A 15785-nucleotide genomic window follows, 5' to 3' on the forward strand; every position below is an offset into this window, starting at 1 on the left:
GTTCCTTAACTTTCTATGAATATATTTCATAATTTTTTTTGAGAATTATATGTTGAGATTATATCTTTGATATTCTCTATTAAATTAAGTCTATCAAACCCGGAACGATATAGAGCTAAACCTGAATGATAAGTGTTACATGCACAGGACACCACGAAACACTTAAACTTTTTAACTCTTACAAACAAAAACTGACAAAATAAAACAACAAAAAGTAAAAAGTAGAATAACAAAACAACCGAACTGCCATGAAAATCTAAATACCAATATATATAATGTCTTGCACAAAATATTCAAAGGTACCAGGATTATAATATTATACGCCAGACGCGCGTTTCGTTTACATAAGACTCGTCAGTGACGCTCAGATAAAAAAAGTTATAAAGCCAAACAAGTACAAAGTTAAAGAGCATTGAGGACTCAAAATTCCAAAGGGTTGTGCCAAATACGGCTAAGGTAATCTATTCCTGGGATAAGAAAATCCTTAGTTTTTCGAAAATTTCAAAGTTTTGTAAATGACCATATATAATTGATACTCATGTCAACACCGAAGTGCTGACTACTGGGCTGGTGATACCCTTGGGGGCGAAACGTCTACCAGCAGTGGCATCTTACCTTACCAGGAAATCTTTCTCCTTCCACTTCGGGACAACCTCATTTGAGCAGTTAATATTCCACCACCACATCTATTTACACTATTTTACACACATTATCGGTGATTCACATGAGTACGGAGATATCAATGTTTCATATTATCCTCCATGTATCACTGAATTAGCCATGTTTAAAATAATTTCAACATTATACGAGTATATACAGTACACTATTTGACAGGTATGCTCTCGGCACAACAACAGTATAAATACGGGAGTATCGATGTTCGGAACATATTATTATATGATCAGTTCACAACAATGAAAAATCCTCTTTTTCTTTTAATGTCTATGATCGGTATCTAGCTATATGTAACGCATACGACATTTGCCTGCATATTGCATCTAATTTAATAATATTTTCACTATTTCCTTTTAGTCCAGGATAGTGTAACGAGCAGTCCAGAATTATTTGGATTTTATCATGACTGGAAAGTGTTGTAAAATTTTCTTCCGATATTAATTGTAATATTTCATCGATCTGGTGAAAATATTTTCGTCGGATAGGTTCTAGAATTTGACAGTCCAACAGGAAGTGACAGAGAGTTTCATCGCCATGATCGCATAATTTGCAGATTGGTGTTTCGTTTTCTGTATATCTAAATCTTTTAGTCTGTAAGATATAAGTGCCGGTTACTAATTTTAATTTAATTGCCAGTCTTGTTGTTTCTCTGGTAGGATCATTAGTTGTATTTATGTCCAAAAGATGGTGAAATTTCCCAGGATTGTATGCGTCTATATTAAGATGTGGTAGGGACGCATATCTTTTTCCGGATGAAATTATTGCTTCTTTCCAGTATTTATAAATGGCAATTTGAACAGTTCTCTTCCATTGAAACTTTTTTGGCGCACAGTTTAGAAGTTGTAACGGAGATGGTAGTCCATATTTGAATATCATTTTCTTAATTGAAATAAACCAGCTGTTGCTTGATTGATCTTTGATGGATACTTGTCGAATGGCCAATTTCTTTTCTAAATTTGAGTTGTCTTGCCTACATATGTTATTAAATAATATTAGTGCTTTTTGATCGATTTGTGCTTCTATATGTAAACATCCTGATAAGATGTAAATACTCAGATCTGGTGTACATATCGGTAAAGACATAATTCTTTTAAGCAACTGTTTTTGGAACTTTTCTAATTTTAGTAAATTTGATGTAGTAGGTACTAATATAACTTCTAATCCGTACGTAAGAATAGGTTGTATAAAGGTTTTGATCAGATGTAGTGATGTAATTGGATCAAGTCCATTCTCACCATGCATTCCAGCTGACATTAGACTGCATGCGGCTCTCGTAGATTTAGTAATGTTTTGTTCAGTGGTTTCATTTTGAGAGTGTTTTGAAGATGTTGATCTGAGAATTCCAAGATGAGGTGATTTGTCTACGACTGGCATAGGACTTTCGTTCAAAGTTAAATTGACTGATTTAGACTGTTTCTTTCGGATAGTTGGTTCTATTTGTAAGACAACGCTTTTTTGAGGCTGTAGTAGATAGTGATGGTTTTGACTATATTCAGCAGCTATATATTTTTGAGAAGTTGTAGTTCTGCTGGATTTTCGCTCATCAAGGCAACATCATCCGCACAGGCTATTGCATTAACAGAGGTTTCTCCAATTGTGCATCCCTGTGCAACATTTTCAAAATTATGAAGTAAATCTTCAATATATATTTTATACAAATCTACACTGAGAAGACCTCCCTGCTAAACTCCCTGTTGGACTGGAAACTTTTCTGAATAATAATTTGCCCATTTGACGCATGCCTCTGTGTTTTTATGTATTTCATCAATTAATATCCAAGTAGCTGGATTGACATCGGTGAAGTGTACTTTCCGTAGTAGAATTTTTAAGACCACAACATCTAAGGCAGATTTCGCATCCAGTAAAGCTATAAGAAATGGTGATTTCTTGTCCATATTTTTCTCTATATACTTCTTCTACTATAATTGCTGCATACAGTGGTGAAGCATTTGCAGTGAAGCCTCTCTGTAGTACTGACTGTAGATCGAGAGAATGTTTTCTTAGATCATCACGTAGTATGTACTCAATTATTTTTAATAGTATTGGTAAAACAACTATACCACGGTAGTTCTTGGCGTAGGATTTATCTCCTTTGTTTTGTAAACTGGTGATAATAGACCCATCTTTATCAAATCAGGAATCAGCCTTTTTTGGAACATAGTATTAATGAGTTTATGGAGAAATTTCAAAAATACGTCCCCTCCATATAAATAATTTTCTATGGAAACGCCATATATGTCTTCTGTTTTTCCTTTATTTATGGATTTAATAGCTTTTTGAATGATATCCAGGCTTACTTCTTTTGATGTAAATTGGCGACTTATTTCTAAGATTGTATCATAGTCCATTTCACATAGTTGTAAATGCTGGTAATTAAATGATGGATGTTCAGTTGGTATTGCCAGTTTGCTAAAATGAGTATGCCATTCAGATAAGATATCATCTTTCAAAAGTTTCTCCATCGACATTTAGGTTATTTATGAAGGTATTGCCATTTTGTCTTTGCTTACGTATCAGTTTATAGAAGAGATTTTTGTCGCCACTATTTGAGTGTATCAAAATGTTCCTCTCGTTATGCTTCCTTCGTAGCTCTTCGTTCCTGATTTCCGTCCTAAATGTTTTCCTTGTCAGTTTCTTTTCAATAATTAATGGATGGTCGATGTTTATTGGAAGTCCATTGTCCTTCCATATCTTATATGCTTGCTTATTGGCTTTTAATTCGTCTGCAATTTCTTTGTTCCAGATGTTTAATTTTATTTTGTTCTTGTCATAGGTCTTCTGTTTACTAACCTTTTTAGCTGTTTCAGACATTAAATTTGTCGTTTCTTTAATGATCTGGTCTATGCTCTCGTTATCGTTTTCTAGCATATCCGAATATTTCATGATCTCCTTGCTTATTTAATTTTTCCCATTTAATTTTCAGTTTCTGATTGTTTGATGTTTGTTGAGCATGTTGAGTTAAGTAGCATTGCATTTGGAGAAGTATTGGGTGATTGTCAGATACATTTACTGGATGATCTGTTATTCTCCTAGATGGCTGTAGGTCTATATTGCTGTGTAGAAAATAATCTATTTCTGATATATCTGCACCGGATGTGTTAATTAAAGTTGGTCCTTTATGGTTTGTTGTCAATTTACATTCTTTCATAAATTTAAGAAGCGCAATTTTACGTTTGGAGTTATTTGTTTCTTTGACAATGTCTTCATTAAAGTCCCCTCCAATCACTATATCATGTGTCCCTTTGTATTTTTGGACTATCTCATATAGTTGGTCAATGCAGTCATCAAAGATAATTTTGCTGCCGTTGTTGATTTAGTTGGTAAGTATACGCACATTATGATAGTTGGTTTGCTAGTTAATAACTCAACTCATTGAATACGAGGTGAACCGTCTAAGATAGGTTTAATATATTTATCAATGGCTTTATTCCATAAAATTGCTACACCTCCGTAACCACGTGGCATGAATGAGGCTGATATTGGATCATCTGAATCCACGGCTTTACCACTTCCCGCAATTTCGTCATGAATTTCTGATTACATATTTAATTCACATGAAATAACCAGTGTTCTTGTATAAAAAAAATATCTATTTCCTTTTCCATTTCCCTAATAAAGTTCCAACTTGTCTTTATATTCTTACAGTTAAAAGATAAAATGTTCAATTTCTTGCTATTGCCTCGTTCTGGGTTAGAGTTCTGATTACTACTTTCTGATGCTATGTTCTGTTGTATTGTGGCTGGCTGTGTCCTAAAAAATGGTCTTTTCGTAGATAATTTTGATTCTTACTGTTTTGCTGATTACCTTGCCAGGTATGCTGATTATGATTAATCAAGGGTTGAGGCTCCACACAAATTTTGGTTTGTACTGTAGATGGTAATGTACTATTGAAATGTGGGTGCATATATGGTATCTTCTGGTTATTAGTAGAAACTGCCTGGATACCAGGTGGGACATAAGCTTGGTATTTTGGTGTCACATATGACGGTGGTAAATAATAGATAGTTTGTCCACTTAAAGTTCTATTGACGCCAATATCATTAGACCCATTCCTACTCGTGTCTTTATTGCTGTTTATGTTATTCCTACGATTTGGTGGAATTCATGTTCGATTCATAGTCAGATGTTGATGATTGACGTTAATTTGTGGAGGTATCTGTTGTTGGAACTCTCTTGTTTGTGATTGATCGGGAGATAAGTTGGTACCTTAATAAGATGGTCATTGACTACTTTTGATGAAGGAATCTTCAAGTTTTACTAACTGGTAATCAATTTGTCGCAAGATAAAGTTTGAGACCCTGTCCTGAATATTTCCATGTAGTTGTATATTGCTAGTATTTGTTTGTTCATTTTGGTTCTGGCTTGGTGCTTGACTACTATCTTTATTAACTGTTTGATTAGTAGGTTCAGGTATGTTTAACAGATTGGAATGTTTACGTAAAATTTCATTCGACCTTTCTAGTTCTTTCACTCTTTGTTCAAGCTTGTTGATGTAAGTGTGAAACCATATCTTCTCTGTTTGGGTTTCTTCTATAATTCTCTCCCTTATCTTTAATTCTTCCTCTTTTTTCCTCAGTTTTAACTCACGTTGTCGTAGTTCTGACTGCTTAAGTTCTTTTAACTCCGAATCTGTTCGTGTGGTGTTGTTGGTAGTATTACTAGTAGATGATGGTGGTTTCTGTATCATACAATGATCTACGGTGATATTCTACAATGGAGTAGTCCCGTCTACGTTGATATTCTGCAGTGAAGGTGACTTATCAATGATAATATTTGGCGATATAGGTGGTGCATCTTTGTGTTGTTCAGTGGCCACTATTACTGGACTAATAGACATCATAGTTCGTACGGGTTCAGGATCTTGTACAGGTGATGTTTTAGGTTTTAAACCTTGTTTGGTAGTCTCATTTAAGCCTATGTGAATTGGTACTGAAATATGTTCGATTGTTGTTATATTGGGTCTATGTTGTCTATGACTGAAATCTTGATTATCTGGCATGCCATATTGAAGTTGTTGATTAGTTACATTGTTAAAATTCAGACAGATGTTTGTGTCATTAGATGCATCATTTACGTCTTCATTGGATGGACAAATAGTGGAAAGACAATCCATATGACAAGATTGAAGACACATTTCACAGTTCACAGATTTGTTGTTTATACGAGTATCGCATACAGAGCATATTGTTTGGATCTCCTCTAATAGAATATCTCTAGCTGAGTGTAAGCATTGTTCATGATTAGTAATGACTTATTCGATACTTTTGAGTTTTGGTAAGTTAGTGTGTTGGTCTGACTTTGATTCTGTGCATATGATACAACAAAAGTTATTTGTGTTATTATCTTTTAGTGCACTTATGTCAGCATCCTTTAGTCGGGCACACCTGTAGTGAATCCAGTGTTCACCAGCTGAGCAGTACACACCTTTAGTTTGAACATTACGTTTAAATTTTAAACACTTGGCAGGATCTATTTTGGAAATTAGTTGGTTTGTTTTACTAGGTTCCGATACAGATTTTTGTCTTTCTTCAAGCATTTTTTGTAATTGCTCTTCTAAATGTTTATTGAGAGATTGGAGATCAACTTTGGTACCATTTAGGATCACCTGATTAATTGTCTTGTGTATTTCTGGTAGATCAATTGTAAAGAATCTAATTGTATCTCTTCCATTCACAAGTAGTGAGCATGATGTATAGTATACAGACAATGTGTAGCTCGGGGTATCATTGGCTATCACTCTGATAACCAAACAAACTGTGAGGCCTTTCTTATCTAGATCTCTATCAACCTTGATGTTTATATACCTGTCATTGACATCTAGTTGTTCATAGTAATGTATTATAGCAATTTTCATCAGTTCAAATGACACAGTATCTGCCTTTGTGAGTTTATAAGTTACATTGACTGGGCGCTTAGTAGCTTCAAGTTTCCTAGCAATTACTTTGTCAAGATTTAGTTCAAAGTGTTTGTGCCTAGTATTGGTTACAATTCTTTGCTGATCATTAGAGCATTGAATTTTAGGACATGTGGATATCGTCAAAGTGCCCATTTTGTTGATTGATTGTACAATGTACTCTGTTTCGTAAGCTATCAGAATTAATATATTCCTCTGATTATGTGAACGGTAAAGAATACTACGACTGACACAATGATACGTTGTGGTAAGTCCCACTGTCGATCAATTGTAACAACCAAGTATAATTGTCAATCGCACAAATCTATATATATATATATATATATATTTATATAACTCGTCTAAACATCAACCCAACAATGTTAGATCTGTAAATTTGCTTTCGCAAATTTTTGGTTCTTCCCTCGCCAGGATTCGAACCCATGCTACTGTGATATCGTGACACCAAATCGCCTGCACTGCAGCCGTCCCGCTAGACCACACGACCACCTGGGCTCTAAAAAAAAAGAGCTTTCGCTGGCCGTGTGTTACCTTTCCTCGTCAGTTTTAATCTAGCGGCGTACTACAGTACATGCTATATAAGGCATGAAGATGTTATCGTTACAGATCAGCTAAATTATCTATAGTAAAGGATCCTACAAATTAATGTAATATACAGTCACAGCAAATAATTATATTTATAAGTACGTATATATATATCATACAAACAAGTCTAAACAAGTGACAAACCATACAATATATATGCATATATAACGACAGCTGGATTTCAATAGTACTTAGTTTTCTTTATACAATGTGTTTTATATTAAAAGTTTGCTCCTATGATACAGTGAATGATACAACAATACGTTGTGGTAAGTCCCACTTTGATCAATTGTATCAATATAATAGTCATCACAACAGTATGTACATATGTATATATATATTATATCAAATCAGGAGAATATTTAGACAGACCAACATTCGTCTTTGACTTTAATTGCAAGTTTACGTAACCAGACTTCAGCTAGATTTCGGTTGGGATGAATTTCGTCTTTGTATAAGATGAAATTATATTGGTCACGGGGTCGATAGATTGTGATTAATGAAGTTTTGTATTTTGAGTGGCTTAAATCCAAATTAAAGTTTGGCGCGCTTGTTCCTAAGGATGTATTTATAGTACGGATGTGTTCACTAAGTATGTGCAACTGTTCGATGAGTTGGTCGTCTTTAATTAGAAATTCATTGGGATTTTTGTGGCCAGCTTGTTTGTTCCAGTCAAACATGGAATATACCGGAGTTTCCAAAAATGTTAATTTGCATCCAGAGTATCTAGTAAACAATGAAATGATTTCTTTAAAATTCGTTACTATTTCTTCTATGTTCTTTTTGTTTTCTGACCCAAGAGCTATGAATTTTTTATTATATGTGGTTAGATCACACGTTCCAAGCCGAACTTACAGTGATATATTATCTAAGCGACCAATTTGTGTTGCCAAGTTTTCTTGTAACCACTCTAACCCTTGTCTAGAGTTTCAACCATATTTACACCACAGTTTTATGCTTTGTTCTATCGGATTAGATGCTTGTTTCTGTAGAGAAAATCCCTTGCTATCAGAAAGTAATATTGGTGTGAGATATTGTGTGCCTGAAGGTGCCTTGGATTCCTTCCTCAAGTATTTGGTTAATTTATTCTCGGACATGAGAGGCTTCACTATACAGATTAGGATATACTTCAATAATTTGCGAAGGATAATTGTCAGTTTTAAATGAGTCCAATGATAGGAACCAAAAGGTCAGTGTACGTTGCGGTTAGTCCCACGATCGACCCTGAACTTGTGGTCTAAGTAGAGTTATCGTTAAATATTTCCTTTATAGTTCCGACTTCACATAAAGTATTATAAAAATACGTTTATTATAATAAAATCAAATATCAAGTTCGATTCTAAAAAGTAAGATAGACTTGGCTCACAGTGACAATGTTGTTCGGCAACTTGATAAAACGGGATATATGCAGGCAAATAAAATTATAGCAAGTACAGGATTCCACTTTCAATGGATAAAATCTGATATAATTCTTCAAACGTTTATAAAAACGTTCTGTATTGGATTTTACTTCTCTAAAATATAAAACTGGATTGACTTAACCAAATCAAATCAACCGCTGGTCGACATTTTTTCTCGTGTGGCGGGAATGTTTACATTTTCAAAGTTTGTAGAAGTTGTCAAAATTGGTATTTAAAGTTCTTTAAAATCTTTTTTTTAAAATGATAATATGATAATGTAGTGTAATGTGGGTTTCCTGATTCAATATAACGTCTCCAGCATAAAATAACTTGTGAATTCTTCACTCGATAAAATAGTACGTCCACCACCTTTAAAATCTATTTACAGCATCGATATGTTGTATATTAGCTATACCCCATTATTATATGTGTCAAATAGATGTGTGTTGGATAACTAGTAATGAGTTGCAGTGTCTTGTAAAATGGGCTTTACATTTCACTCAATTTATCACATTAAGAAAGTGAATAGTTTGCAGACAATTATCTTTATTTGAAGTATAATTTATTGTACTCATTACATCATATAAATACAAACCATAAATGTTCTTCAAAGGAGAATTTAGTTCAAACATCTCCTTTGCCGAATTTGCTGTACCTAGTTAAAACAAGTTTAGAAAAAAATGTATTTGATATTTAATAAATGTAATATTTAAAATTATCAATAAGCATATTGTTTCCGGAAGAGAAAGCAGCTCCTTCTTTACATGTCACAACCGCTATGTTGCTCATGTAAGTACAATCAGTGATAACCGTCATCATCGTTTCACATATTTCATTTTATATCAACAGTTATTCTTGCATTTGTTGTTTGATTTATAATGTCGTAAACAAGAGAGTAAAACAGCATGTATATTAGGTTTAGATAGAACTCTTTGCCATGTACAATGTACAACGTACAATGATAAGGTTTTGACTTTTTAAAACGTATTTCGAAACACTCCAGATGTGGAATTTTCGCGCTCTGTTGGAGACTCCTTGGGAGCATTTGGCAATTATATCATCATTGGTCGGGTTGTTGTCTCTTTGACACAATCCCCATTTTTTTTGCATTTTTACTAAAACAAATTTCTCTTTTACTATGTTTATACCTTTATCATGTTTATCTTGATCATTTGGTATTTTAGTTTCACATTTGGTTACTGGCTGAGACCTCGTGGTAGGTGATGTTTGTTCTACATAAATAAAAAAATGATCAATGGAAACCTCGGTATTAAATAAATCAAAGTAAGTTTTTATATCCCTGATTACAGTTATGAAAACTTAATGTCAATCAGTATGTGTTGATGTTTCAAAGATTTTTCGGTGGACTTGGTAAAATGGAAATATTCAACAATATAATAAAACCGGAAGATCTCTTTGATTTGTCAGTTATTTGATATTACTCTGCTATACAGTGTAACAGGTAAAGATTAAGGAAGGACCATCTCACATTGATTTCGGTCAGTATGGAAACTTACAAATAAGGCAATCATTTAAGAAGTTCTTTAAAAGATGGTTACAGATCTGCATGAAAGTAATCCCTTGAGTTTATAATGAATACTTTGATTACTTTGTATACCGTACCATGTACTCCTTGAAGAGACCATCCTTTAAGAATTGCTTTTACAATTGCGTCTTCCATTTTCCCGCCAGTTTTGCTATGCAAGTCATAAATTGTTACCTAAAACATAAATATATTCCTCTGGAAGGGATTAGCTGTAGGAATAATATGACCCAAAAATCAACTTACATTAGTACGGCCGTAAAGCTTTTCTTGCTTACTACAGATTCGATATAGGCAGGGTTTTTTTTAAAAATAAATTTTAATTCAAGCATAAGACATCAATCAATCATTACCTATATTTTGCGGTTATATTTGCACAATTTGTAAATATCTTCTGTTATGTTACTCGAAGTCTAGAAATACAAAATCAATCGTTGTGTTTCAGCACATGTTGGCTTCAAATATAAAGGAAACCATCAAAGAGCTGCATTATTTACAAACACGGTTATTTCATCTGTTTAGACTATCCTTGAAGGGAAAGCTGTATTGAATGAACATTTCTTTTCCATTTGGTACTGCACATATTGTTTGTTGTCTTGTCAGCATTTACATACATACTTTAAAAAGTTGAGATAATATACTAAAGATGTAGGACTACCTGTATATCATAACTATTTAAAAACATTAAATAAGTGCATTAAAAATGTAAAAGTCGATGTATTTCGGCGACTTGTTTTTACACGAAGGACTAGTGATAGTAATATATTTTGTAATCTGAAACGTTAACACCAGTTTGACCGTTAATTGACCTCTATCAATTTTGTGAGCTTTTCGGCGTTTGATTATTATCTCGTCAAACCTAATCCCCGTTTTTCGAATTTTGAAAGCCGAGACATAGAATAGAATTGTTTTTTCTTTAAGTCGGATTCGTGAAAATATTTCAAACATACGCTCTGTACAGCTTTTATCGACATTTATAACAAAAACAACACATACAATATTGAGACTTATAGGACATTTAGGACATATACAACATACACAATAGACATACAAAGTAAGACGGATCAAGTTCATATACATAAAAAAGTATAAAAGCAAGCACAAACAAGTACAGCACGAAATAAATAAGCTAAACTAGTTCTAAAAGTTGCATGGAAAACATAAAAAAATCTAAAACTTTAGGATCTACATGAGCCACATCTGCAGTAATTGCCATTCCCCTTTGAAACTGGTTCAGGTTCGACTGTACACATATAGCGTCAGGCAGTTCATTCCAAAGTGTAGACATCCAGACAAGTGGTAACTAACTATTTGACATAAAAAAATAGATCACCATCCGTCCTCTAGTACACTACTTTAGAAAATATCTGGTAAAATATAGCCTATGCTTAAAATCTTTTCTTACCAGGTAACGATATTTCTCTATTTCATTCATCATCTTCTTTAAATTTTCATATTCTTCACTGTTTATGTAGATTCCAAGTAGCAAAGCAGCATTTTCGGCTAAAATTCTGTCTTTCTCACTAAAATGCAGTTATTCACTTTAATCATTTCAGGTAACTAGTAAACTACGCATCATTCAACAACGAATTGGTTACAGACTCTTGCCTATACATGTAATACTTAAATCACTCACAGTAGTGGAAATATTTTAAAACTATGTTTTAGATTAGAACAAGATTGCACATGCTGAAACGTGTTACATTTTGTACCTGCATCACTGTAACTTATCAAGATTGCATTTATATCTTTAAAACAACATTTTACTACAGTATCACATAAACTTCATATTATCAATAATCTATAAAGAAACGGCGAATGTCAGATGATACCATATAATCATTTCATTAATTGACTTACATTATTGTTTATTGTTTATTGAGGTGACTAAGGTTCAATTGGCTAGACTTGGATATAGAGTTGGGACCATGAATATACTAAATATGGAAGATAACCGTAGTCGGACACATAACGATAAGTTAAAAGAACAGCTAACATTATCTATTTGATAGTATAAATTTTAAATGTAGGACTAGTTTTGTTCAGGCTCATACACAGGATTAAGTCGTCATATTTGAAATGAGATATCCTATAAATGTCATGCAATTTGGAAGGCATTCGTATAATGTGGAGGGGATGAATTAAACTTTACCATCTCGAACTCTAGGTTAAATATCTTTCTTGTAAGCGGCAATACTATATCAAGGAAATCATGATAGGCCTTGGCAATACAAGCCCCGGAATACCGTATCAACTGGCAGCTTTACATTTGCAGACGCTACTGGGATATTCTAACATACAAATCGAAAGCTAAAATAATCACTTGTGTTGTTAAGGTTGTCCTCAACCGACTATTATACTAATAAATTTCTAGATGTAAGTCAAGATATAAGGCAGACTTAACTGTATCTGTTATGAAATTTCAAATTATATGCATAAGGGGTTCCATCTTTATAGCGGAATGTGATGTTCAAGTACAATACTAGCTTTTCATTCTTCCTAAATAACTACTTTATGAAGTACGCCTTGTATGAATAAAGAAACAAGTAAGCTAGATTGAATTGACGAAAATGAATGTTTGTTGAAAAACACGTCCGCTAAACGTAACAAATATGTTTTCAATCAAGAAATCAAGCATCATGATAATGCTAGTTTCGGAAAATTATTTGTTTAAAACAGAGTAAATTTGTACAAAGTAAAATGATAGAAAAGTCAAATGGTTTAAACTATAGCAAGAGGAAAGAGACTTAGATTGTATGTATTTCTAACAGAGAACGCTCACAGACCCATTAAGTATTTATATATATGCATGTGTGTATATAAGACTTTAAATAACCTTAACATATTAGGGAAGAGTATGTATGTCTTGTCTTCAAATTGACAATGTTCTCCCTATCGAGATAATTCTTCGTTAACTTATAGATATGACATTTTCTAAAGTCTTGTGTATCAAGAATAACTGACCTGCTGGATGTTTCTTTGATGTATTCAATAATAAAATCTACTGCTTTACCCGAACCTTTTACTAAAAGGACTGGTATTTTTCTTCGAATAGATGACTGTATTTGATGAACAGTAGTGACGTCACCTTCTACTGCAATAACCACCACTGGCACTCTCATGTTAAGAACGACTGCTAAAAATTGTATTTGAACAATAAGTTTAAATCAGTTGTCAAGTTCGGGCACTCACGACTATATGCAGTTATAGTAAATAGCTTTTGCAAGACAATGTTGGTTATTGAGGTCTGAACTGTTTGAAAACCCGACATTTTTTTCTAAACTTTTTATGCTTGATTTATTTTCCAATAGATAAAGACGAAAAATCAAGTCCTGAGAATATGCAACACAAGATACATAAAAGAATATCAGCCTTGTATACAATATTTAAGAATAACGAAATATAAAATGTTTCCCTATAAGTAACATGTTTTGACAAGAACATGGTGGTGTGATCTGTGCAGTATCAAGCATCTAATTTTTATTATGCTCACATGACGTGTTCGTGGGTTCTAGAAAAAAATGAACAGAGGCAGGTCGAATCAAGTTAAAAACACGTTGGGCAAATTTGAAGGCATCTCAGATTATTTTTAAACAACTATTCACACTCATTTGGCACAACTAGCTGTTTTCAAAGTTTTTAATGCCATTTAAAAAAGTTTGAACCATGTTTAGAGCTAAATTGTAAGATCGGGTGTCTATATTTTTTTTAATAATGTTTGATTTTTTATTTCTGTTTCTAATAATTGTTTTTTCCGTTTCTTATCATTGTTTTTTCTTCTTTCTTTTTTTAAACATGAATCTAACGAGTATTGTTTTTGATCCTTTACATTTGAAAATATTGCTTATGAACATAAAGTTTTGTTATTGAGCTAGCTTCATACGACACCGCGGCAATAGTTTGCAATGTCATAGTTCTTCGCTCACGTCGAAGCCGGTTCAGTTTGCGAATATGTTGTTTTAAACATCATTGACAGTATCAAGTCTTAATAGAAAACTATAAAACTTGGACAAATGCTTATCAATTTTAAAGACAAAAAAATATGAAAAAAAAATCCTCCCGTCCCTAACTACCGATAGTTAAATTTGAATTTGGCATACTACGTTACACTCAATCGCAAGCCAGACTTGGGTTTCCGTGGTTTTTTAACATATAAGTGTGAGTTTGTTTGAGATTTTTTAATTATATAACTAAAATGTAGATTTATTGATTTTTATTGTCAATGAGACAACTTGCCATCTTAGACCAAATGACGCAGAAATGTGAAGCTATATGTTATCATACAGACTTTCAATGCGTTATAAGTAATTTGTGGTAACGAAATCCTTGACTTAATAAAAGAGGGACGAAAGATACAAGAGGGATAGTCAAACTCATAGATTAAAAATAAACTGACAACGCCATGGCTAAACATAAAAAGACAAACAATAGAATAGAAGACACAACATGGAAAACTAAAGACTTAGCAACACGAACCCTACCAAAAACTGGGGGTGATCTGAGGTGCTCCAAAAGAGTAAGCAGATCCTGCTTTACATGTGACACCCGTCGTGTTGCTTTTACTATTACAAATGCGGTAAATAGTTTAATTCGGTAGATCACTTTCGTGAAAAGGGTGATATATACTCCGTATGCAAAAAATTAGATATGCAAATCTTATATATACTATTATTACAAGCAGATGACAAACGATAAGCACTCGCTTTATTAATTAAACATTATTAATAAAGTTTTATACAAGTAATTTTTGATTTAGTTCATTTATATATTTCAATGATGTCCATTATCACTGAACCAATACACATTTTTGTTTAGAAGCCAGCTTAAGAATGACTCCTGGTGCCGGATTTTCTCACTGTATTGAAGACTCATTGGTGGCCTTCGGCTGTTTTCTGCCCTCTGGTCGGATAGTTGTCTCTTTAACACATTCCCCATTTCCATTCTCAATTTTAAGTAATATATAATTGATTACATTTATTAAAATAAAAAAAAAGCACTACACAGACACAGGAAGAACATAGTTTTTCAAAATATAAACACCGTTTGAAGGGGCAAAAAACAAACCGTCAAAAATACAAGACAAAAATTGCCAATCAGAGTTTCCTGTATGAGACTATTATAGCTAAATCTAGGGAAGGACAGTTATTGATATAAACATTAGTTTGATTCATATTATGTTTGAAGGAACACAACAGCAAGATATATAAATAATTCCAGATTATTTAACGAAAACACATTAACATTAAGATTACGAAACGTTGTTGAATATAACAATTGAACATAGTTTAGACGGGTCATTACTAAGTTTGACCATACACTGTGCATCAGGACCATGATACAGGGATAACATCTGCACTCAAAGAGGTGTAATTGGTGTTCATGGAAATACCTATATTCTGTCTTTAGTTTATAGTGTCCCGGAAAATATATTCAGCTTTAGTTATCGGACTTCCGGTTAATAATTCTAACATATTTTAATTTGTCGATACAGAAAAGGATTAACATGATTTGTAGCAGAAACATTTAGAATAAGAAAATTAATAACTTTGTTTTAACATTAAATTGGTCTTCTCTGCCTTGATATAAAAGTTAATGACATGTGCCTTAAAAGTAGTTACATGTTTGTAAAGAAAGAGTCAAAAGTAATGATAAATTAGATATGCAAATT

At 33.1% G+C, this 15785-nt stretch overlaps 1 protein-coding gene across 2 annotated transcripts in view; it reads right to left on the reverse strand.

The window, feature by feature from the left end:
* LOC139518971 (uncharacterized) overlaps positions 1-15785 on the reverse strand; it is a 68610-nt gene that overhangs the window by 20897 nt on the left and 31928 nt on the right. The window contains exons 7-11 of one of the 2 annotated variants that reach the window (XM_071310676.1): positions 13082-13250; positions 11523-11640; positions 10198-10294; positions 9723-9806; positions 9170-9229 (exon numbers count right to left, since the gene is read on the reverse strand). In XM_071310676.1, the coding sequence (XP_071166777.1) occupies positions 9170-9229; positions 9723-9806; positions 10198-10294; positions 11523-11640; positions 13082-13250 (528 nt within the window). Of the gene's footprint in view, positions 1-9169; positions 9230-9722; positions 9807-10197; positions 10295-11522; positions 11641-13081; positions 13254-15785 lie in introns of both variants that reach the window. The other variant, XM_071310674.1, reaches the window with a different exon arrangement.

Source organism: Mytilus edulis, chromosome 4 (assembly GCF_963676685.1).
Source record: "Mytilus edulis chromosome 4, xbMytEdul2.2, whole genome shotgun sequence".
Taxonomy (NCBI): Eukaryota; Metazoa; Mollusca; class Bivalvia; order Mytilida; family Mytilidae; genus Mytilus; species Mytilus edulis.